The 25,324-nt window shown below is 37.1% G+C and overlaps 3 protein-coding genes across 3 annotated transcripts; 1 reads left to right on the top strand and 2 right to left on the bottom strand.

Annotated features, from left to right (window-relative positions):
• Positions 1–1,435: 1,435 nt before the first annotated feature.
• On the bottom strand, positions 1,436–7,731 carry LOC110049011 (uricase-like). Its single transcript, XM_020754782.2, has 10 exons — positions 7,451–7,731; positions 6,359–6,421; positions 6,016–6,069; positions 5,808–5,886; positions 4,724–4,792; positions 4,340–4,457; positions 3,770–3,845; positions 3,329–3,376; positions 2,845–2,928; positions 1,436–1,809 (listed from the first exon to the last, which is right to left on the bottom strand). Exons 1-10 carry the CDS (start codon positions 7,676–7,678, stop codon positions 1,735–1,737), a joined length of 894 nt encoding a protein of 297 aa, XP_020610441.2. The 5' UTR covers positions 7,679–7,731; the 3' UTR covers positions 1,436–1,734.
• Positions 7,732–7,744: 13 nt separating this feature from the next.
• Positions 7,745–11,351, top strand: LOC110049010 (uncharacterized). The gene is made up of 3 exons (XM_020754781.2): positions 7,745–8,018; positions 9,020–9,191; positions 9,331–11,351. The coding sequence occupies exons 1-3, from the start codon at positions 7,760–7,762 to the stop codon at positions 10,727–10,729; spliced, it is 1,830 nt and encodes a 609-aa protein (XP_020610440.2). The 5' UTR covers positions 7,745–7,759; the 3' UTR covers positions 10,730–11,351.
• Positions 11,352–12,430: 1,079 nt separating this feature from the next.
• LOC110049019 (uncharacterized) lies at positions 12,431–24,273 on the bottom strand. Its single transcript, XM_089274994.1, has 13 exons — positions 24,170–24,273; positions 22,377–22,563; positions 20,253–20,436; positions 19,802–19,859; positions 19,628–19,694; positions 19,364–19,422; positions 18,386–18,524; positions 17,007–17,136; positions 15,920–16,672; positions 15,563–15,589; positions 15,046–15,116; positions 14,114–14,417; positions 12,431–13,673 (listed from the first exon to the last, which is right to left on the bottom strand). The coding sequence occupies exons 1-13, from the start codon at positions 24,230–24,232 to the stop codon at positions 13,646–13,648; spliced, it is 2,070 nt and encodes a 689-aa protein (XP_089131120.1). The 5' UTR covers positions 24,233–24,273; the 3' UTR covers positions 12,431–13,645.
• Between the last annotated feature and the right edge of the window lie 1,051 nt (positions 24,274–25,324).

The following is a 25,324-nucleotide window of genomic DNA, read 5'->3' as shown; positions in this document are numbered from 1 at the left end:
TTTTGTCCGGGTATTTACGCGCGGTTTAGTGATTGGGTCGAGTGGATAAAGTGACGCCATAACAAGACACATAAAGTGCCAAATCGTTTAAACTGAGATTAAATTAAGCCACAAGAGGCTATAAAAAAAGGTGAAGATAGAACCACTTGTCTCGTTCGTCGAAAATCACAACACAGATTCACATCCGGTAACTGCGTGGAAAAGGTTTGCCAAGCGGTTTGTCGTGTTCAAAACATTCATCGCGTCACGTACTCCGAAGTATTTACTAAATAAAGCATTTGGAGGAAGACCAAAATAACACGCATGACCTCCGTCGCGTGCAAGTATTTAAATTATCACAATCATCAGACAAAAACCGATCACAGGTATTGCTAAATTTTGTTATTTTTCTGTAAAGGTTATCACAGCCTTTTTGCGACGGGATTTGTTTTTGACGAGTTTAGAAGTCATTTCACAGATCGTGTCCGTTCAAAACAAGGGATAACTAACGGATGTGATACTTAATACGGTATGACGTACGTAATTGAAAAATAAGCAATATTGAACCCAGCGAAAGTTTCCTTTTGTTTTGATTCATGCGTGCATTAATTAGTTAATTGATTAATTCTCATATTAAATATCGACAGACATATTCAAGTAAGGAATAAGGAATAATGAATAAATTTCCAGCGTAAAAGAAATTTCTTTTCAAGGTTTATCGTCAATTAAGGAGCTTGCTGGATAGGAAGCCTAGAGAGTGCGATGACACAGCTTTTGCGTGAGTACCTGTATTAAAAGTGCGGACCATCGTTCCCATATGCCCACTCTTTCCAATAACGTCATAGAGTAAAAGGTGTATCAGATAAAGTGGGTTTCTTTTACAGTCTGAAAGAGCTTGCACAGCAGTCTTATTGTTAGTTCCCGATAGCGTGAGGGAAGCCTTGCAAGAAAAAAAAAAAAGCTTGAGTACTGAGACGGAAACGGAAATACAAAACACACCAGAAGGTTGCAAGCTAGCTACGTGATCAGCAACGAGTGTGAAAGCGCCCGGAGAGCAAATCCGACTCGTAATCTTAGCAATTTCCGTTGTTGCCTAGAAGCTTGTAAACGGAAAGGGAGGGAAAGTTCTATCGGTGTTTATAAAATACGCGAGATACTTACGCGCGCTCTCATTGGTCGATAGGTGTGTTAAGATGAGAGTACGTAAACACGGTTGCGATGTTTTAGATTCGCGCGTATTTTTGAGAAATACTTTATAAAAGCAATAGAGTACTTTTTCCGTGTTTACATAGCCTCATCTAAACACCACCGGAGTTGGGAGAATTCTCAAAAGTTATGCAAACCCTCGACTACGTCTCAACCTAGCTGTGCCAGGTTGTTTATCTGAAAACTTGATGGGCGCTCATTCGTTAGTAAGCCAAACAAGGCACCCGAGTTAAAAGAAACATGGAGTCTCTACGATAAAAAATTAACTTCTTTATTATTTCTTCACTGAGTTAAGAATTTCACACAGTTTGATAAAAAGCCAAGTTTCATGAAATCCTCATTTGCATTATATTTCTGATCTAACAGAGATCGATATCGAACTTCGTCTTGAAATATCATTACAGTCAGGCATGTTAGCTACTTTATTATTAAGATACAATTCAATTATTTCATTCACTTTGAAATGAAATGCACGAGGGTCGTACAGAGCAGTCAGCTAATTATCATGTCCCCTCCCTATACAGGTCAAAGTTTAGCAGTGACTAGATTTTACAGCTTTGCCGTGGGTTTCCTTGATAGCGCTGCCTTTATGAGCCCAGCTGGTTTGTCCGTGGCCATCAAAATCTACAGAAAGAATAAGAAAAAAAGAGACATGCTCGAAAATCTATAGTAAATTACTGCCAGAAGAGAGCTGTAGTCAGGTCTAGTCAGAGGGACTGGCCAACCTTCATAAATAAATTAGCTGAAGAGTTCCCAACTCTTTCTGCCCTTGCACAAAATTGTGTGGTGGACACTTCAAACGTTAATGCAAACCTTTCACTGTCTGTGAATATTCAGTAACAAGACTTTCACTCTTCAATAATTTTCAGTAGGCACGAAAACAGGCTTGGATGTGGAATTATCTGTACATTCCGAGAAACGGACAGTTTGGACAGTTTTCTAACAATGACGTTCGAGGCAAACTGACATTTGAGTAACAAGTCAACTCCAAAGAAATATAACTCATGCATATTTTTGAAGCCAGTACGGGGTCTTATGTTCTTAACCTCTTCCAAATATTTTCTCAGATAAAATGTAATCTAATTTTTCTTAGCGCCCACAAACATTTTCTAGTGTCATCAAGACGTTCCGTTCTATTCAATTTTTCAAAATAACACACACAACGTGCAAACGTACTTGGAAACTCAAATTTTGACAACTGGAAGATATCACATGGGAATTTCCTCGGATAACCTCACTTTTGCCTGAATCACGTGATGCGTTTAGACCAATCGCACACAAGAATTTTTCCATACAGGAAAAACGAAAATCTCTTTCTGGAATATGTGTTTTGGAGAATGATATACTTGATAAGCCGAGGCCAAACACCAAACCTGCCACGTTGCATTTCTAGCATTATTTTTTTAAAAGTCATTTAGAGAACTGCTAGCTTAATACATACATACAAGTTTGTCCAAGTATTATAATAATTCAAACTTCTTACAAAAATTCTCGATTGACCCATACTGTCATTAGTTGTGTTTTTTTGCATCTACATTTTTAAACATGCCAAGATGGTATAGCATCCACTGCTCTTTCAGACCAATGTTATTTCTCAATTATTCTAAAAAGCAAAATACTGAGCGGCTGTAAAGAAACCTTTTACAATTTATTGTTTACCTCATCTTTGTTGGACATTCCAAATGGCGCCATGTTAACGGTGAAGTAATGAATGTTCGGCATCACCATCTCCACATAACCAATCTGCAACAACCACAAACACAAAGTATTACGAAACTGAGCTTCTATACAGCATTACCTGGCCTGATGCACTTCCACTTACTTTAACTTTAAATTATATATTAGAACCAATACGAGAAAAAAAAATCCATGATGCCGCTTCTTTCAATTCTACAATTTTAGTAGGAAAAATTTGTGGAGACATGTTCAGCTTGGTGAAACACATCTTAGGACTGAGACTGGAAAACTCAGAAAGTGTTAGGAAATCTTCGGAAAAGTTAGCCAGAAAGTTCTGGACATGTTAAGACTTACTTGTGTTATGATCAGAAAATTATCTAATTTATGAGTAGTTGAAAAATGAAAAATATTATGCACAAAAGTGGGAAAATAAGAAAATGTGAAATGATATTGTTAATGAACTGACCTGTGGAATGCTCTTCAAAATCTTCGTTTCAGCTTTGTACAAAGTGTTCTATTATCAAGGAAAAGTAAACAAAGGATTTACAATAAACTTATACACAATATACAGCAATATTTCAAAATGCATCACCACTGCACTCCTGTTTTGTCTTTCCACTTCAAAACATTTCAAAAATCTCTGATTTCAATTTATTATTTTCTAAGTCTCTGTGCTCTCAAAATGATATGAACTCCCAGCGTATCAATTATATATGAATTAAAGGCATATTTTATTGTATTGAACAAAAAAATATGTATTTTCAGATAAATGAAGCCTATACCGTGAAAAGGGCCTGAACTGGCCTTAACAGTCTGTTGTTAACAAGGAGTTACTGTACAGTCACTAATGTTTTAGGTTAACTGACACTTCAATGCAGTGACAATGTAATTACTAAGTGCAACGTGCCTGTACAGAGGGTGAGTAGACACCAAAGTGGGGTGGTCCGGCAAACTCCTCCAGAATTGTGTTCTTGGCAAAATTCCTTTGGGATTACAAGAAAGGCATGTAGTTAACACACAACTGTAAATGTTTTTCAAACAATTTCTTGTGTGGTTGGGGACTGAGGTGAGTAAGGTTCACAACTCTTAAGTGCTTAACTAACTGAGTTTTTGAAGCAAAAAGAAACTAGATGTTTTGCTACTTCCACTTTGGGATGTTAGCACATCACAGGTTCAGTGGCACATCAGAGCACATAACATTTTTCCAGGTTGCCTGGCTAATGGCTGAATGGCACCCATTTATACACCTGGGTGCCAGACATTAGACAGTCTGTGAGACTGATTGTCTTGCCCATGACCTATGCTCAAATCTGGAACACTTGGTTTAGACTCCACAATGCCCCCTTTTCAGCTGCATATGACAACTCTTTTGTGTTTAAGTATTCTCCAAATTCAAATGCCAGCTCTCCAATATCCCGAGGTCACAGAAACAAATAGCAAACATTGAGAAAATAAGCCAATAAACTAAATGTCTCACCAACATGAACTGAAGTCCACACCCCTTGTGGTATCAAACTGGTATCGGCAGGTCACTTTGGTACAGAAGGAACGATCTGTAGATTCCGGCAAAATGGTGTACTTGTCTTTGCAAAAGCCTGTGAGTGATGGAAGACTCATATCAATGCAGTATTCCAGGGTTTCATTAATGTTCTCAGCAGGAGGACAACTGGTTTTCACAGGCAACGCAGGCAAAACTATTTGAACTGAACTTCTCTACAAGGAAAACTCTCTGCTAGATAGTCAAACCAGCTGTGAAAAAGTCATTGTTACAGCTGGTCAATATTATTTGCCCAGTGCTTGGCTCTTAATGAAGCCCCTGAGTATTGATCCAATCAAAGTCCTTTTAAACCGCATTATTTACCTGTGAATCCTGACTGTGTTGTCTTGAGAATTTGCATTTCTTTAAGACCACCAGACACCTTTGGATTCTCTAAACAATATAGACAAAATTTCAAGCGCCAAGAAATACATTACAAAATAATACTTACAGTTATTTTGATCTAATGTTATTATCATCTCTGCCTAATTCAAAACAAATGAAACCTTGTCTCCATGTTAGGAATGGGAGTTATTCAGGCATACTCAGTGCGATTTCAGTAAAACAAGTACAAAAACAGCTCAATACTTACAGGTAGCTCAACACTAAGCAAATCAAAATTATATAGGTAGGTAAGCTTAAGTCTGCATATGAGCCAAGTGGCCAGGCCGGAGCTTATCTCGGTTTCAGTAGCATGAAGCGACTAGGAGTGTTTCTCCTCCCCCCTGGATGGGATGCTAGTCCATCGCAGGGTTACACCCAGCATTAAATTTGCCTGTACCCATTTATACACCTGGGTGGAGAGAGATACCGTGAGAGTTAAAGTGTCTTGCCCAAGAACACAACACAAATTATGTCCCTGGCCAAGGCTTGAACCAGGCCTGCTCGCTCTGGAGTGGAGCACACTAACCATGAGGCCACCACGCCTCCCAAACCATGAATATGACTGTGTAATTTGCATAATGTAAAATGACACATGTACATACACACATGTATCTACTACGAGTCTACATTATAGTCGTGCATATGCCTATTTAGTAAGTATGAGCTAATATCTTGTTTTTTTTTCTTTTTTGTCACAGGCCATTGTTGTTTTCAATGGCGTGACAGCTTACCACAAGAGTAAGAGAGAGACTTTTACTTTTGAATTACCACTTGAATTCATGCTAGACTGAAAAAAACCTGTTGCAATATTTATTAACTGCACCTGCAGAAAATTAACTGGGGCTGATTATTTAATATTTGTCACATCTGTGAAACAATTAATACTGTCAGTGCTTTGCTTCACTGGATCTCAGGCAGTATCTAACTGTTAAAAATGTTTCAAACATGGCCATAACTGATAGAAGTATGACTGTGCACACTTTACTGGATACTTAAGTTTAGAAAAATAATATGGTATCTGTACCTCCTCTTGCTTGTGTAACTGAGCAAAATCTTATCACTTCTGGATTTAACACAAAGGCATGAGCATGGTCGACACCTCCCTGTTTGATGGAACATTATCATATTGAGTACAGTATGTCATTAAATGGAATGTGTATACACACAGCCATCCAGGACCAAACTGAGGTCTTGTTTACCAGTGACACTGACTAAATAGCACATTAAGTTACCTGTTGAATACGTTTCCAAGGGCTTTCATCAATTGTTACAGATATGTGATCAACCTGGTAAGAAAACAGGACAGTACAGTTTATTATCCTGCCAAAAATTAGGGAATTTGATGACTTGTAAGGAAGACTAAAATTTATTTTTCTGAAGCCCTCTGTCACAAGATGATCGTCATATACTGTATTCAGTGTTTAATTAAGCACACATCAATAATTTATATAACTAGAATTAAAAATAGGAATTACCATAATAATTAAATAGGCACAAAAACATTATATAACACATTAAATCAAAAGCCAAAAAGAATTTTTATATTCATTACTTTGAAAAATATTGTGTAAATACCTGTTTATGAGTTGACAGAAAATGATTGCAAATATGGAGTGCAAATTCCTCAATATCATTAACCTGCAGACAAAAGATCAATCATAAAAGATATAACACTTGTAAACATACACACTTCATCTGTACACTAATGTTATGGAAGGAAGATGCAAAGAGAATTTTTATGATAACTGCAGAAATTCTCACGCTCTCATTGGCTAATTTTCATTGTCAATATGCGCACAGACACAGGAATTTATAATTTATGCGATGCGTCAACGGGAGAGAGCGGACAATTTATTATCGTTAAAAAACAAATTGATGTCAGTTTTTCATGCATCTGTCCTGTTATTGACAATGAATTTCATCAGAACATTGTCAAAGTGGATCCACAGCTACTTTGACAATGTTCTGATGAAATTCATGATCAATAGCAGGACGGATGCATGAAAAACTGATGTCAATTTCTTAATTTGATACAAAATTGGACAATACTTTATTGTCATCAGGCAGTGCCTTAGCAACACAGCATTTGATTGATAGATGATTAATTTCATACTATATCAAAAAAAGATTCAAATAATTCTCCCAAAAGTTTCTAAGAAGTGTGGTGTACATATTGTTTCTAAGTTTCTAAGAAAAGTGTGAAAAGTTTCAAAGAAGTGTGGTGCACATCCTCTGCATCTGCACACCTTGCTCATGGTGGGTGACCAAGGGGCCATGATGGACACATATAACCAATGGTGTGATCGTTCAACGAAACGCAGAACACTATTGGAACCCATGCAGCCTGACCCCCTCCCTGGAAGCAAGAAAGGAGGCTGGTGAGGTCAAGGGGGTATGATCACTACTAATTAATTAGCCGTCGATATTATTATTTACGCACGAAACACATTCAACGATCATTTAAACAGATCTTGCACCAAGTTCCTGACTTCTGTCACGTATTCTTTCTTCGTTTACTATATGTTGCGTACTTGGGTTGCGTCGCGGGGTTGCGTAACACGTTCCGAGCGGCAAAATATCAGCAAACCAGCGATCGATTGCTAAACTGGTTGTTTCAGCTTTAACCCATAGATGGCAAAAATTAAGAAAGTATAACGATCTACCTACCGGGTGATCTTTAGCCAAAGCGTAGACGGTGTTTTTCTGTGTATCCGTCGGGATTACACTAGTGTTGTTTCCAGTAATATAATCCTGGTAGTTTGCTAACTTTAACTCTGTTGCCACCTCTATCTGCTTGATGTCATGGTACTTTCCACTGCGTTTGATCTTCAGAAGACGCACGCCGCTTTTCCCATAGCCAGTAAAGGTGGGGTCAACGTGGAACCTTGAAGCCATACTCTCATATAATTTCGTTACGTCGATCCGGACGAGAAAAGAATATTTACACACGTGCCCAAAACTGTGCCACCGACACTTATGGCCAGCGGTGAGCCCCTCAGCGCGCGCAATCTGAAAATGGCGGCAAGCGAAGCAGTTTTATTTTCTTGGAAGACTCCGTTTTCTACTCCCATAAGAAAGGACGAAAATGCTTGTCGAGATTTATTTCAGAATTCTGAAAAACTTCTGGCCTCAGCTGTGTCGATTTGTCGACTAAAGGGCAGTGTAGAATGCCAAACGGGCGGCTTGATTACCGTGTGCGAGGAGCTGCAAAGCTTGATTCGTTTGGCTTTCTCGGGTGAGTGAATAAGTTCCCTTTTTATGCTTCTTTTCTTGAAGATCGACAATTTTAATCATTCCTACGTTATTTTATTATTCAATAATCCATAAGAAAGTAGTAATTACTTTAACCACCTCCGCATTTTCATTCTCTCTAAAAAAAATTACAACGTAACGCCAGCACTGATCGAATGCAAACACATGCATACCATCACATAATCCAACGGTGAATTGGGAATATGCTAAAATAAATCCGCATGGTGCGTGACTTAACATAGGGGTATATCATGCAGCTGTAGAGATAACCGTATTGCAGGTATTATAGGCTTCTGCCAGGAGTAGACCTAAGAGTTATCAAGACTTCGCCATTGCTTAAATTAATAATTCACCTTCCCTCCATTGAATCCTGAGCTTACGTCACATGAAATAGGAAACGGCTTCAACATAGAAATTCTTTGAAAAAAAAAATCTTGAGAATTACTGTCTTGGGGTAGAAAACATCTATACACAACGGATCGAAAAATATTGAAATAAATTTAGCTTCATCTCACTCTCCTCCCTGTTGGATTTTCTTCCTTGGGGAAAGTATGAATATTTTTTTGGAACCTCACCCTTCTGGACCACGGTTCAGTTTGAAGAAAATTGCCATGGTGACAACAGTGACAGGAGATAAATGCTTTGTAATTATCAAATTAAAAGGAAAGGGATGTACAGGATGTACACCATAAAATTCTACCTATAAGCTTGGGGCATGTATATTAAGGGGTCTCGCTTGTTATCAGCATTTTATAAAAACTTGTAATAGGGAGAGCTTATTTCCAGAGTGGAACAATCTATTACTGTGCAAGTCAACTTCTCATGGGTAATGTTCCTTTCAGAAGAAATTCCTCTGAATCCTCCTCATACACCAAAGTATCAGCCTTAAACTCCTGATGTGAGACAATCACATAGTTTCTTGTAGTAACAGATCAGATTACATTCATGTAGATTGAATTCCAATGTAATAACTTTTCTTCCCAGAAATAAGACGTCTTGAGAAGGATTTCAATTCCCAAGGAAGTCACTTCGAAGATGAAATAACCTGCCTGAAGGAATATGTTAAATATCTTGAGGAGAGAAAGGGTCACCGTAAACACTATAACAAGAATGATGACTGTAAAGAAGTTAGTGAAACCACTCATAATGAACACAGGTAATTTTATAAATGAGTCGTAGGCCACTATGCTAAGAGCTGTGAAGCGAGGTTATATTTTACATGTTGTTCATAAACATCACATCGCTACATCAAGTAATATTAATTTTGATTTTCTTTCATTGTTTCGACTGTACAGAGGAAAACTAAGCGAGTGTGAGGAAACTGAAAAAGAAGCAGACTACTCAATGCTGGAGCCTGATGAAAACTTAGAAGAAAGTGATCCTTGTCTTTTTAACACTGGCAGTACGGATGTCAAGGTAGATTCTGTTGACGATGATGCATCATTACCTGTACCTACTAAAGAGCAGAAGAAATCCAAATCTCTACCAGAAAACAAAAGATCCAAGAAATGTTTGAGGAAACTCTCCTCAAAGAAAGGAACAAACTCGTCTGAGTCTGCGAGTGAAGTGGACGACCTGCATCCATCAGCTGATTCAGGAGTCAGTGGCGACAAAGAAGGATTAGAACAGAAATTAACAAGATCCACAGAAACATCCTTGAGTAATGACAAGATGGAAAAAGAGAAAATGGAAAGTGAAGATATAGCAGGGACAGATGCTGAAGTACCAGAATCTGATTCTGATTTTAAGGGAAACTCAAAGGGAGGCAAAGAAGAAACAAAAGTCAAGAAGACAAGGAAGAAGAAAAGAGGTGTGTCATTGAAAGATTCTGACAGGAATTCTCAAGATCAAATGCCTGAAGCTGATGTCAAACAACTGCAAGAAATTAAACATACCAAGAAAGGAAAGAAGAAAAGATCATTGGATAAAGGAGAATTCAAGGAAGATTTCCAGACAGAAATCCCAGGTGATGAAATTATCCAGTCAGACACTGGAATAAAAACAAAAGGAAAGAAAAAGATCGATTCTCCAGTTCAGGAGAGGCCAGAAGTAAAACCAAACAAGAAACTGTCTCGCACCAAGGAATCAAAGTCTAGTTCTGAAGACATGCCAAACACAATTGAGGAAGAGATGGTTACTGGACAACCTGAGCCAATGGAAACTTCTCAGAAACAACCAAGGGCCTCTACCGCTGGTGGGATGTCAAGCAAAAATGTGAAGTCCTCCAAGAAAGAGTTGACAACCACTGGAGAAAATGATGAACAACTGGGTGATATGAGCTTCCTCATTAATGTCAATTCTCGGATTGCACTGTTTGTGGCTGATGCCTCACAAGAGGAATGCGAACTACAACCCATGACAGCCAGGGAACGAAATGATGTCTACAAGGTAACTCACCTGTATAAACTCCGTGCAAGAATAGGGACCAAGACTGAGAACAACCTGACGACTGTGCGTCTGTCCAAGCAAGCTGACACAAGAATGCCAAAACCTGGTAGAGTTGATAGCTTACTGAGTGAGCTGAGTATTGCAGCATCTAAAGTGGCATTCAGAGAAAGCCCTAAGAACCAGGAAAAGAGAAAGTTCTCCGCTGTCACCGAGGGGGATGATCAAACTGTGGCTGAAGATGGTCTTGATCAAGCTGCCCCACCCAAAAAGAAACTCACCAAGCTCTCCAGGAGCAACAAGCCTTAAGTCTATGGGGATGGAGTGTACAGGAGCAAGCAACTCTTCACAAGGTACTTTTACTTGTATAGTTTGCTGAATATTCAGGCCTTTGCAAATGTTTGATCCATTAGGTGCTCATCCAGATAAGACAATATTGTAAGTTAAAAGATCAGTGGAAAAAATTTAGAAAATCTGTTACACATTTTATAAAACTTCATCATTTGATGATTTTGCATCACACATAGACTCTAATTTCTTGTTACTAGGATTGATTCTAGAAGCTTTATATATCCAAGATGCTTTATCTAAAGTAATCAGATCAAAAAGATCCTTTACACCCAGCTCCACAGAATGCTACTCTTAGCCTGTACACAAATAGCAGGGTCAAGTGGATAGCAAACATGAGCCTGTTACATCTGAATCCAAAACTTGTAAGGTAGTATAATTTGGCTCAAAGGATTAATTTCAAAATCCACCACTTGAAAGAAGTGAAGAAACAAATTAATACAATTTCACAGCAATACATTTTGATATTTTAACATACATTGTAGCAATTAGTTTTTTGGTCATTACTTTTATAGAAATTGTTTAAAATCCTTGTTTTTAGTTCAAGGACATTTAGCTCTAATAAAAATATTCATACAGAGTAGCCTCAAAGTTGTCTGTGATATTGCTTCAGGAGACAAGAATAATTTGATGTGCAGCAAATGAATTGCTTAATCATGTTGAAGTGTTTTTACAACTTCATTTTGGGAAAGGAGGGGCTGACTGACTTATGGACAGCCAAAGTAACTGCGATGAGTAAATGAAGCTTTGACTTCCACTCATTATCAGTCTAATTTGGCAATTTGACCTTGACCAGTTCATACTGATGGAATATTACAGCAACAATAATTGGCATGGTTTCTGATTTTTGTGATTGTCTCTAACATCCCATTCCCTATGTGTTGAATACATTACAGTTGGCTATTGTGCTGTCTGTCACAAAAACTTGCAGGATGTAAGTAAATCAATCAATAAATTACAATATTTAGAGAGAAGTCACATCAGCTCTAGCTGGTTTTCGTGCAGGTCCTACATATATAGGTGAAATTGGAATTTGGAAATGTTGCTTTGTCACAAGGGAAAAAACAGTTCATGTGTACTTAAGGCATACACAGTTGACACTCAATCAACACTTGATTAACATCTTGGTCGACAGTCGGTCAAGAGTCCAGTAATTTAAGCAGACATGCCATTGAGTGTCAATCAATATGAGTCAGTCAACACTTGGCTGACTATCGACTGACACTCGATCAAGAGTTGATCAAATGTCGACCCAATCGAGTGTTAATAAAGTGTTGACCAAGATGTTGATCAAGTGTCGATTGAGGGTTGATTGGGAGTATTGATCGACACTTGACTGCAGATGCCTTTATTGTGCATGATTAAAAAAACAAACTGGTTAGGATTACGTGCAGAAAATCCCACAGAGCAAGTATATAACCAAGAAATAAACTTTTTAAGTGTTTCTTGGTTCCAGGCAAGCTTTACTAAGCTTACTGCAATTTTAAATTCAAGACGGCCAGAAACTCAATTTAAAACTCTGATCTTCATAGACAACTTAATTAAGGAGCAGAAGGGCCAGGGAAAAATAAACAAAACCTGATGGAAGAGAGCTGAGATTATGTGACTCTCTTGCATGAAAACTAGTTGCTCAGTTTAACAAGCAAACCATTGGTAAAATTTGGAATATTTTATTCAAAAACACAAATCCAAACACTGGCCTAAAGTTACATTACTGAAAATTTGTGAGAGTCCATGAAATACACAAAGTTGAATAATGCAATGGCAAAGTTTCTTATAATAGGCTTAACTGCTATGAATGCAACATTGAGAAGCAGTTAAAAAAGAAATATAATATGAAAACAAACAAAACTGCAATTTTTAAAGCAGTTACTATATAGAATACAACTTATCTCATTTATGTTTCAAATGTCATCTCTAAAATTTGCCATCTCTAATATTATTAAGAACAGCAACACAAAGTCTCAAGAAAGGTCCATACGTACCAGTAACATTGACTCTGACTAACTGTCAAGATGGTATCAAAAAGAATAATTGTTGGAAGTGCTGGTTTAAAGCTTGTCACCAACACTTAAAAATTGAATGTCCAGCACAACAGCCTAAATGATTTCAACTACACCTATCTAAAAAGAATGCATAATCAAAGCTTACAATCTTGACCATTACTTTATGAGGAAGCTGATCATAGAAAAAGACTAACTTTGATTTTGCTGTTTTACTACAGGGTTAATATGGCATTTTGAAAGCAAACTGACCAGTTTCTCTTAGCTGACCATTGATTATATCGTAGGGACTTGTAAAAGTGTTTGCCAATGACAACAAGTTTGTTACAGCTAGCTCCCTTAGTGGAATATGTGCTGAAGGTGTGCCATGATAAACATGACATTTGACTGGGACTAGCTGCAGTATCAAGGACCAAGTATCGTGTATCCTATTCACCAGCTAATCCCACTATTTTGCAAAAGTGTACCATACTGACTAAGCCAATTCGATTCATACTTTATGAACATTCTGTGAAATCTCATTGGAAATATAAAAATTATTTGAAAGGTTGAGGCAATTTTGATCTTAGATGTCATTGCAAAGAGTTATAAATTTCCTGACGTAAGCACTGAGATTCAGGAGTATTGTCAATATTCCCATACGTGATCCAGTTGAAAGCAGGCAATACAATCAGTAAACAAACGTAATTAACATTCCAACTATCAAGTTTAATTTTTTATCCGTTGAAAAGGACATGTATATGACCCAACTTACTACAGGCAAGTTAAAAATTGAACCAAAGCTGTTACCAATAGATTGTAGTCTACCTGGAGACATGGAGGAGGTAAAGAGAGTCCAGATGCTACTCTCCAATCAAACACTGGCACAAGCACTCTAACTCTTGTTATGTTGGGAACAAAACCTAGTAAAGTTAAAGAAAGTGGAAATTATGCATGTGCCATAAATATTAATTTAAATGGTTCTCTCCCAAGGCATTGTTTTTCTCATAACACAAGAGACAGTTTTCCAACAGTTTTCCAAACATTTTTTTATCTTGACTAAAACTAACAAGTCAATAGAGAAAAACACCTATACTAATACTAGGAACAATTTTCAAGGACACTGTCATGGTTGTGATATTCTTTGTTTTAACAATAAACTATTGATCAGTTTGCATTGAAGTTGGATTATAGCCCAGAGAATTATTATTGTCGCCTTGTGGGCTGGAACACTAAGCGGCATTCAGCAGCTTCTCTCCCTGCCTCCCCACCCCAGCCCCAAAATGTGCCTTTGAATTGGCCAACTGTTAAGGAATTACTGTCAGATTTCTCTTGCGACTACTTGCAGTCAGAATTTCCGTACCATTTGTCGGGCAGATTTGCAGGATCACTCTCATCTGATAGCATGTGCCATTTTCTGCAATCCTCGCATTGCACCCAAGTGTCAGCAGCGCTGGGACACCACTCCACATTAACGTCCACAGCAAGTCCACCTTGGCTTGATTCCTGGATGTTCTCTTTGCAAGGGGGACTTGTATCTTTATTCTTGTTAATACCTGGCTTAACCAGCTTCCTGGATAACTCAGGTTCGAATGCTGTGGCAGCCGTGATTCCTGCTGAATCTGTCATCTCTGAAGCAGCCATTTCTGTGATGTTTGGTTGATAGCCTATTTTAAAAACAGAAAGCAGAACGAAGTACTGTATCCATAGGTGTTTTTGGTATCCAAGGAACTTGTGTACATGTTGATAATGCAACGGTTATTGTATTGTCCCTTTCTTTGAAAATAAGGGTTTTGCAATTCAAACAAATTATTGTGCTGTTTCTGGTGTTAATATAATGTACAGTAACTAGCTTACAGACATTAATGCCAGCAAGCAGTGCTTTACCTCTCTACTTCTGTGGCACTTCCCTCCTTCTCCTCCTGAGAGATCACCTAGTTCTTTAATTTTCCTGGCATGTATGCTTGATGGTTGTATTAATGTTAAGGGGAGAAATTAAATGTTGCTTGCTCTTCAGATGGCATGGTGATCAAATTGTTTGGTAGCTAAGGTTTAGTCCATGATGAGGTTGCTGTGTTGTATTGGGTCTTTCCCCAAACATTTTATAACCACAACACCCTTGAGTGCCAGTCCTCTAGGAGCAACATGCAACTGATTGCAATTAACATTACGTTAGGGAGGAGATGCAATATTCTCAGTCACTGCTTTCAATGGAAGTCAAAGCTGAAACAGTGGTATTTATGGTTAACTAATACATGTTCAGGGTTTATTGTTTACAGTCTGGGTTTGAATTACCTGGTTCACATTTGATCTTTTTGAGTGCTGGCTCTAATCCTTTCCCACTTGTAATTGTGTATATAGCACTTCTGCAACAGTACAAACCAGTCAACAGATGATTTACTACAGGTATTTGTTGTTCAAAGATACGAACTCTGCCTCATGGGGGTAGACTCATACGAGTGGGCACAACATATATGAAAAAAAAAAGAGCCATAGACTGATCTAAAGAAAACGGAATGCAGGAAAATGTTTAATTATTGATCAAAACCTTGTACAAATAATTGTCACTGTAGCCAAGCAGCTAACTATTGCATTCTGTTTGGCTTAAACAGGCACCTGTTATCTGGGGGTAATTTATGCTGACACCATATTAAGAAGACTCTCTCTTGGTTTCTACTGACTTTGATGGTTCAATATTGTGGCTGTAATCATAGCCAACTAACACGCGAGTAAAAACCTTGAGTTCACAGTTTTAATTGTTCAATATACTGTCCTACTATAACATGAACAATAAATCATGTTATCAACACACCTTTGTCGCAGTATGTGAGAACCAATCCTGGAGGAATTGGCAGAAAGAAAAAATTAGAATACTGTTGACATTGACAGCTTCATCTCTAATATCACTGTAAGTACTGAAAACCTTTTAAATTTTTTTTTCAAAATCAAATAGCACACTAGGTTTTGCTTCAGCTCGCTACACAGGAATTGAGTTAGTAGTTGGACCTAATAAAATTAATTTCCCTCAATGATATTATTTGAGGTTGGTTCTTCAAAATTAGTGAGATATATAGCATACCCAAAGTTGCTAATTTTCTACACTTTCATCACCTATCTGTAAATTTTACAGACAGATTGAGCTTAATAATTAAACGCTTAAAATCCTTACCTATAACCTTCATCCAGGCCTGCTTGCTTGTTGCTATTAGCACTAGCTGTGACTAAGCCTGTCTCTTTCCTTGCTTCACAGTATTTGAAATCTGGATGTGATTCTTTTGTTCTTCTCATGAGTTCTCTAGCTTTCTCCTTGTATGGCTCCTTCTGTTCAGGTTTCATTTCCCGCCAATGTTTAGCAAGGATTGTGCTGATCTCTCGATTATCTCTGCCAGGGTACAATACCTTGAAAGCCCTGCGGTACTGCTGACTGTATAACAGGAAGGCATTCATTGGTCTCTTGATGTGATTGAGAGGTGTCTCACTGTTGCCATTTTGCAAAGGTTTTGTGGAACTCTCCTCTCTCTCTACTGATCCTTGGCTGCTCAATTCTGAGATGGGCTCTGAGATGGGCGATAATGAGCTAGCTGGCAAGTGTTCATCGATTGTAAGTTCTGGAGTACTGCATGGGCTACTTGAGTCTTCTGAATTCTTTAAGACTGCATCATTTTGCCGATCAACTTCCCCAAAGCAAGCTTGGCTCAAACTGAGTGCATTGCTGTCTTGCAAAGAGGCTCTGAGATCCTCTGTTTTCAGCCCTTTCTGGAGGTAAGCCTCCCTGATGTTTTCCTGTAACTGCATGATATGACTGATTGTACTTTCAAGTATTTCTTTCTTTGAAAGACGGCTGTTGTTCAAGTTACTACATGGCAGCATTGTGCTGAGGTGTTGCAGCTCAGTCCTAATTTTTCTTTCCCTTTCTTTTTGCCTGTAAGCCAAAACAAATTTATTTAGTTTTCTCGGCAGTCAATGCAGGCTGGTGTTAAAAGCTAATGATTCAACAAACTTATCCTATCAGTGATGCAGTTCTATCTCTCACCAGATTGGAGAAGGGCACTTCAATAGATGAGAAGATCTGATCATCTTAGAAAAATACCTTGACCTATATCGCCAAATTCTCCTGATGAACATTTTAGAAACTTTCAACATATAGTAAAGCAGAATTTCAATACTCAGCTTTAGACCTACTCCAATACAAAAGTATACACAAATCAAAAGACCTTTAGTTTGCAAATCTTAGCACAGTTCTTAGCTGTACTTACACTGACTTTTGTTGCATGTAATTGAGTGGATCTGCTAGTTTTTTAGGCTTTCCTTTTCTCTTGTTCTGAGTTTTAGCCTCCGGAGCAGACTTGTTTTTCTTTGATTTCCATGGTGTCTGTGTTCGAACTTCTATTGGGGGAGAGAGATTTGCTTAAAATGAAAAGAGAGACACTTGTTTCAACACATTCGAACAAACACAGACAACACTGCTAATAATTTGAAGTGTTGTTTCCAGATCTGTGTTTTTTTAATTATTCTAACAAGGCTGTCATTAATAGTTGTAACCTAAACACCTGTTACGTCTGGCCTTTGATGTTATGGGTGAGCTTAAATAGCTTGCCTGTTATTGGCACAATGCAGCAACAAAGTAACAAGCTTCTCACAGGTCTGAAGATCAAGACAACAGGTGGGTAATATAAACACTTTTATATTGGAATTAGGAAAATAGCATCCCTGTTCTAATATAATCTTATAGGCAGATTTCGGTAGATTAGTCATCATCAATTAGTGCCAAATGGGAATTGGTGGCACTGCATTTTGTTGTTTTAAAACTTTTGGTTTGTTCCTATTCTGAAAAATTGTCAAACGAACTATAAAGAGAATAACTTTCAATCAAATGATTTGTGTGGAATGAAATCTTCCTTGAGTTCATGAAGGGAAAATCTTTCAAAACATAATTGTCTCAGTGAACTCTATAACATTCTAGAACTGGAAGTCATTCAGCAGTGACTTAGAACTTTTTGGAATGTTCCATTGTATAAGTACTCATGGCTTATTCTGAATTAGAAACCTTTTTATAAGAGCATGAGGTTTGTCCATAAGAGAGTTCTGAAAAAGTTATGAAACTTAGTGCTTCTGAGTGCTGCATAAATGCAATTTTTTCAAATTATAGTTAAATAAACCATTTTGTTGCTGTTATAGACAATCCTAAGTTCTATCTGAAAACAAGGGGCAGGTTTGCTCATTGTTTTATTCAGGAACTTTGGTGTCACTTTTGAAGGTGTTTCTACACTGAATGTCAATGAAATTTTTCATCCTTAATCAAGGTATCTTTTAGGGTTGAAAAAAAAAATATCACAGTTATTGTTGGTGGCTAAAGCAATCCAGTATGAATTCTTACACTTTGTTCATGGATGAAAGCATTTGATGATGATATCTTTAAGTTACTACTGACAATTCATATTTGTCTACCTAATTTAGAATTATACATCTAGTAGGGGTCAGATAGAGCTTGAGCTGCATCCAGAATCTTCTCCTTTAGGGATTCAATTCAAATATTGTGGCAAATATCCCTACCAATTCAACATGATGACGTTTCTCCAGGGAAAAATTTTAATATAAATCATAAACAGTTGATAGCCACAAAACAGGTACAAACCCTTCATTTCCGTTCTTTTTATGCTTTTTTCTGGTTTGATAGGTATTGTACTGGGCTGAAAACTAAGCTGAAATGTCTCATCTCCTGATACTGCTTCCACTGGACTAATGCTTCCATTTTGCCACTTTAGATTTCCATACTGAAAATAAAACAATAATTTATAAGGCTATGAAATGATGTATTAACAGCTCTACAGCTTTTGAATTTTCCTTATCTTGTTAATTATCCAAGAGTCACTGAATTGAGAGAAGAACAGTCACTAAACCCTAATTTAATGCTTTCTTCTAAGAATTTTCCTGAGCATGTGATTAGAAAGAGTTAATTAATGTTCATTGAATTTTTGTTATGCAGAATTCTAAACCTTACCAATTCAGAACTTTAAAAACCTTCTCAAGTTGAAATTAAGTAAACTTGGTGCAAGTATCAATTCTACAAAAGTAGGAGTCACTTAATTTTAGAATTTTTTTAATCTTCCCAATTATTTAAAATTTTTATCATTTGATTTTCTTGTGTTGTTCAGTTCCAGAAAATATCCATACTCCCCCCACTGAAGGGATTGGAATTTCCTGGGGGGTGGGGGGTTCTGTAAGACCCAAAAATTTAAAGAAATGTATGAAGCTCAATCAGAATTTCCAGAGGGGTGGGGGGGGGGGGACTTCCCCCTTCCGTGGGGGAGGTATGGATATTTTCTGGAACTACACATTGTTTCTGTTGTATTTTTTGACATTGTCAATGTCTGACTTGCATCTATGGATGTATTGTTTGTAGGTTTTTTACTGTAGATTTTCTAGGTATAGTTTTATTGATATTTAGTTTTAGTACAAACAACCCCACAAGCTTCTTAGCTTTAACTTTTATGGTTTTAAAATAAAGGCTATTTTTCTATCTGACACACTATTCCCATAGAAATTGTATAGCTGCTTTGACTCAATGACATACTGTAATTATATGTTTAACAGTGTAAATTACTGATCTTACTGATGTGTTCAAAAACTCTGAAACAGGAGGAAGAGCCAAGTGTGGTTTCCACGGTGATACTGAACATAGCAAAAAAAAAAAAAAAAAAAAACCAAACAAAACAAGTTTAAAGATAAATCCTATCAATATCTATATCAAGGTTTGATGAATAACAAAAGCATCTGAGTTATAATAAAATATTAAAAGGGCTGTGGTTTTCCAAGATCATAAACCTAGACAAGCAAATATCAAATTTCTAGACTGGAGATAAAAATAGATTTTTACCTTCTGTGCTCGATGTAACTTTAGAGTCTTGTTCAATAACGTCACTTCCTACATCTACATTTCCAAGCTAAAATTTTTGCACACGAATAGAACATATTTTAGAATAAGCTGAGTTAATAATACGAATAAGTTTTTTTGTTTTTAAACACAAATTGTGATACATCTAAACCTTACCCCTTCTATAAATGGATTATCCCCATACCAGGCATCACTACAATGAGGATTATATCCACTGAAATTGACAAAGAACATTCCAGAAAATGAGTAAGGTGCCAACAACTTTTTACTGATAGACATACTAAATAATTTTAGAACTATCCCATAAGTATCGTAAAACCTTGCAGAATCTTTGTTAGATCTTAGCACAGATCATGGTACGAGCTCTGAAGATTCTTCATGGCCTCTAACAAGATCCTTCAAGATCTTTGGCAAGAATTTTCATTAAGGTCTTCAACAACCTCTAAAAGGACCCTCAAAGAGATTTTTGGCCTCTGTGCAGATGCCTACTGTAATAGACATCTGCAGGAGGTGTCTGCACGCACCCTAATTAGAGCTTTGAAAACCCTTGAAAGATTTACACCAAAGTCTGCAATTCAATAAGAGGGCAAATATGCCAAAGATTCACCTGAAGTTTTGTGGTGGAACAGCATGGTGCCAAGTCTGAGGGAATGCATAATGATGAACAGTGTGTGAGTTACTAGTTGTCATTGGTAACAATGAACCTTGGAAAGGCTGACCAATATGTATGGTAGATTCAAATCCCCAGGGCGGAGAGAACATTCGGCTTTCAGGTGAAACACCTGACCAGTCTATTGGAAAGGAAAAGAAAATGCTGCACTAAACAGATAAATTACTTAGAAAACAAGTTGAAAAACTCTCTATCTTGTGTACTAATTACAAACTATTTACCAGTATATTAATCAGCTAACATGACAGACTGCATTCGATTTTACCCACATATCCAGTAGGGGCTCCATTAACTAACATGAAAATTATATTTCATTTGCCCTGAGAAACTGGGATTTGAAATAGCTAACTAAATGTGTTATTGTTTGGGACATTCCTTCCCATGCCATACCTACTTAATGAATTTAACACTGTATAAAAAGATATTAAGATGAAATCTGCTAGAAAATTGAGCAATTTCGGGTTTTAGTGGACAAAAATCTGGTACCAGAATAATTTTAAGTATTTTACAGTCATTTTTACATTTTCTTATAGCTAAATACATAGATAACTGCCTGAAATAACACCAAAAATAATTTCCCATGGGAATGAGAGAAAATAAATTTCCAAGTTCAGAGAACTTGTGCAAACACAGGCAAAATTTTATCATCAGTTTCATTTCACCAGTACTTTCAAGTGTTTCATATGAAGTTTAACATTTGTTTTCGATGTTTGGTGTTGCTAGAAATGTTTTTTTTTTTTAGAAGATATTTAAAGCAGTCATACAGAAGTTTGCAATACGATATAAATAATCTTGATACTAGGTTTTTGTCCACTTGTTACTCAAAATTCTGGTGGATTCAGTCTTAAATATGTTCTTACAGTCATACTAGAGGTGAGATAGGTCATTGCTAGACCATGAGCAGCCCATATTTGAGGGCATTTACTAGCTGCATGGAGGAACTGTGTAGACTGCAGATCTCTAGCATGAGAAGAGCTGGCACTTATACTCATCCAGAGGGGAACATAATTTTTGATACCATTAGAAAGTACAAAAATACAACTAGACATGAAATTGTGTAGTTCCAGAAAATATCCAAACCTCCCCCACGGATGGGATTTTTTCTAACACCTCCCCACCCCTCAGGAAATTCCAGTTAAGCTTCATACATTTCTTTAAATTTTTTGGTCTCATAGAGCCCCCCACCTCCCAGGAAATTCCAATCCCTTCTGTGGGGAGAGTGGATATTTTCTGGAACCACACATTACTTAGCAGAATTGACAAGTTAATTTTGGTAGGCTAAAGTCTGGGAAGCAAGTTTTACTTTTGAAAGGTTTTTATTAGTGATGTCACAAGTAAATGGTTCATTTAATTTTACAATTCTTCAGATGTCAAATATATGTCATTTACCCTCTGGTGGGACAAGAAGGAGCAAGGGAAAAAAGTTCATAGAATTAATTAAGTTATTTTAACTTATTAAGTCCACCAGCACAGAGCAGCTAAGAATCTGGAACCAGAAGGAGTGTTCTGCTAGAGAGGAACTGAATGAAAAGCCTCAAGCCAGTCAACATTAATATAGCTATTACAGCTGCATGTTCCAAAAACACAAATATAATTAATTACTATTATGTTCATTTTGATGAACATTAAAAATTTCTTATTTATCTAGTTTACGTTCAAGCATACTTAAACATAATGAAAACATTAATTTTGAGCTTCTTAATTTTACGTGAAATAAGTCTACCTGTTCAAAGTTGATACAATATTTGATTAAATCATTTTTTTTTGTTACTTCGAGGCTTACTTTTTTCCAAATTGGGCAATTACAATCTCAGGGGAGGGAGTTTATCTAACCATCACATAATGAGGCTCAGGGGAATAAAAAACTAAACAAATGTTCAGTGGACAATCTAAAATATTTTAAATTGCAAAATACTAATTCTAGTTGCACATCATAACCAAGCTATTGTATAGAACGTGATCAGGATTATTATTTTTTATATATAGTAGTGTAGTTATTTCTTATTCATATATTAGTTACAGTTATCCATAAAGATTATTTAATAAATAGACACAAATTACCTTTTGCAGTAGAAACAGAATCTATCATAGGGTATGGAGTTGAAACCCTGGACTGGAAAGGAATTGGGGTGAGCACTCTGCTACTGGACTCCATTCTTACTGTGTGCGGCATTGTTGAAGACAGAGGGGTTGACAGAATGGTCTCTGGACACTCAAAGGGTATTGGCGAGCTTCTGAAGCTATATTGCTTAGAAAAGAGAGAGATCAAAAGGATGGTACATTTACTCTGATATTTATTGCAAAATGATTTTCTGCAATGTAAAATGTCAATTAATAATTTGGTTATGGCAGAATTTAGGAAATCAGTGGCTAAACATATCCATTTATGTAAGATGTTTAAGTATGTAGTACAGAAGTTAGATTTTCAGATCCATGGAATTAGGCAGCATTTGGATGTACTGTTCATTTAAAAACTCAGTATTGAGTTGCTCCAGAACATCTAAACAGCCCACGAGGGTCTTTTGAATTCTAATTGGAAAGTGGGTCTCAAAGGACAAATGTTGAGACAAATAACCAAATTTTCCTAAGAAGCTGAGTATTTAAACCAAAAACTGTCTACTTGTATGGGCATTTTCCAAAACAACATATTGTCCTCCTACAAGCAGTTGATTTTCCTCGTTTATTCAGCCACCTAAACTATATATTAATTTAAACTTCTAGTGATTGACAAATCATTCTGCAATATATTGGGTATGCTTAGAACTAATCAAATTTGAGAATTTTGTAAAAAGTCTAATTAAATTAAAGCAGATATGCTTAATTTTAGCCTGAAATTAACTGTAATTTTAGACAAAAAAATTGTCCTTAAGTAACAGATGAAGTGTTCAACGATTAATTAAAAACCTAATGGGAAGAATTCAATTCTGCCCACTGTTCCACACATTTCTTACAAGTTATAGTTAAGATTTCAAATTATCTGGCTTTCCAAGTAAGTTCTTTTTCAAACGTCGTGATTTTCCGAGTGGAGTATGAAGGTTCTCTAAAGAAAGAATATTGGTGAATCAAATAAGTTGTTGTGACAGATGTTTGTGGTCCTTAACTTTTTTCAAATTTTCACTTCAAACTCTAGAATTTTATACAATTCTATTGACGCAAAGTTTGTATTAGGCTTGGCAAGAAGTCAGTTTTGAAAACATCCTGCGAGATTTTATTAAAACAGAAAAAAAATTAGTCATAACCTTTTCTGATCGTATAGTTTTAAGCTCTCAGTTTTCTTGGAATGTAAATCTTGAGGATTCCATGGCGATTTAGATGTCAGAAACAACCCACGTAAGGCTCACGGATGCACATTCTTGTCGAACTGCGGAACCACGTGTTTGCAACATTTAGGGCGAGGGAACGAAATATTAATAACTTAAAGTATAAGAGGACTTATGACGATGATTTAATGCCGCGACTATAAGCAGCTTTCAGCTGGTTCTCTCGGAAACCTGTCCAGAACGACTGATTGTTAACTTCATAAAGGTAGATTAAAAAGAGATCGTTAGATGACGTAGCAGATAAACAAACCAAAGGCGGACCTTGGGAAAAGCTGGCAAAACTAATGATGTTCAAGTTTTAACTGGATCATCAATTCCAGAAACGATAAAGCGTCAAAAGCTTTGGTTCTGTTAATCTTTAACCGCAAGCTTAATTTCGCTTGAACTCGTGCAAGGTCGTGCAATGCCCGTGCAATGCCCACTTTAAGTGACTTTCGTTTTTCGCTCCGTATAAAGCTTGACAAAGCTTCACCCAGGATTTCGATCCAAATCTGGGCAATTATCACGTTGAAATACATTTAGCATTAAACATACCACATTCCGAGAGTTCTCTGTGATCGCTACGGAACGAAATTCGCTGTCTGTTTGACCTGCCATCGACGTACAATTCGCAAATCTCCACTCAAGGGTTGCTGATTTCAGCGATCAGACTGGTGGTTAACGGCGGGAAAATGACAGCCTTGGTCACGTGTAGCTGTCAACTTCCAATTTTGGCTTTCCCATCTTTTCTCTGCCCTTATTGAAATGATTCAAAAAGCAGCAATTTACTTTTACTACAAGACGAGCTAGCTCATATCTATGAAGATGAGATTGCACTCTCAGTAGAACTTCAAAAAACAGATCGATAAACAAATGCAGGCTCCTGAGAAATGAAAAGAAATAAATGCCGTAAATGAATAGAAGAGAAGAACCAATTTTTGACGAAGTATAGTACAGCTCCCAAGCCCGTCAGACAGCCTTTGCTCGGTTCGTGCTTTACAGGAACAGATTGATCTAGCGAGGCGGTTTCCCCATTCTGTTTTAAAATTGTCACATAGTTAGTTAATTAGTTATTTTGTTTGTTTGTCCTAATTCCTTGTTTCAGAAAAAAAGGAGTAAAACGCCTTACTTCACATGAGCCGAACCCAATTCGACCAATTAGACTCATGTGAAGTACGGAGTTTGACCCGGCCTCAGTTCAGATAAAAAGGGCGTGGTCGCACCTTTTTTTGCGAGGGGGAGGAGGCCTTGCATCATTTATTGAGACTACCTTTTATCGGCCTTACATACACAAAACGATTTGAGGCTCAGTTACAAGAGGGAATTTTTCCTGCGACTTGCAACGCAGCAAACGTTTCATTGCCAGTTTGTACAAGAAAAATTGCATCGTCTAAACACGACTTCAAGACGATCCAAGTTTGTGTCTTGTTCTGTTTGTTAGATGTTTTTATATCGCAAGTTGTGACAATTGGCACGCGAACAAATGCAAACTCAAAAGAGGTTGATTGCAGGTTATGCCCGTGAGAACTATATGGCGGGGTGGAGATTGCTGATTACCTAGTACGGTGAACCTTCGATGGGAACTGGGGTGGTGTTTATGTATCCATGGTACCTTTGTAGGGAGAATGGAGTTTGGAGGTTTTAATGAGAACGGGCTTGCATTTGAGAAATGGGGTGGTTATTTTTGGATAGAGTTCTGTCAAGAAATTA

Source organism: Orbicella faveolata, unplaced genomic scaffold (genome assembly GCF_042242905.1).
Source record: "Orbicella faveolata isolate gen_17 unplaced genomic scaffold, um_ofav_v1 contig_36, whole genome shotgun sequence".
Lineage (NCBI taxonomy): Eukaryota > Metazoa > Cnidaria > Anthozoa > Scleractinia > Merulinidae > Orbicella > Orbicella faveolata.
This window is presented reverse-complemented; position numbering and strand designations above follow the sequence as displayed.

Bases quoted from the DNA above. Each gene is read 5' to 3' on its own strand.
- LOC110049011 (XM_020754782.2), bottom strand. From the start codon at position 7,678: ATGGCTTCAAGGTTCCACGTTGACCCCACCTTTACTGGCTATGGGAAA. The intron at 4,458-4,723 runs GTAAATAATGCG...CATCACTCACAG, and splicing joins AACACAGTCAGGATTCACAG to GCTTTTGCAAAGACAAGTAC. The intron at 3,377-3,769 runs GCACGTTGCACT...CCTTGATAATAG, and splicing joins TCTACTCACCCTCTGTACAG to AACACTTTGTACAAAGCTGA.
- LOC110049019 (XM_089274994.1), bottom strand. From the start codon at position 24,232: ATGGCAGGTCAAACAGACAGCGAATTTCGTTCCGTAGCGATCACAGAG. The intron at 20,437-22,376 runs GTAATTTGTGTC...CCTTTCCAATAG, and splicing joins TTCTGTTTCTACTGCAAAAG to ACTGGTCAGGTGTTTCACCT. The intron at 15,590-15,919 runs GTAAGGATTTTA...CAATTCCTCCAG, and splicing joins GGCCTGGATGAAGGTTATAG to GATTGGTTCTCACATACTGC.
- LOC110049010 (XM_020754781.2), top strand. From the start codon at position 7,760: ATGGCCAGCGGTGAGCCCCTCAGCGCGCGCAATCTGAAAATGGCGGCA. The intron at 8,019-9,019 runs GTGAGTGAATAA...TTTTCTTCCCAG, and splicing joins GATTCGTTTGGCTTTCTCGG to AAATAAGACGTCTTGAGAAG. The intron at 9,192-9,330 runs GTAATTTTATAA...TCGACTGTACAG, and splicing joins ACCACTCATAATGAACACAG to AGGAAAACTAAGCGAGTGTG.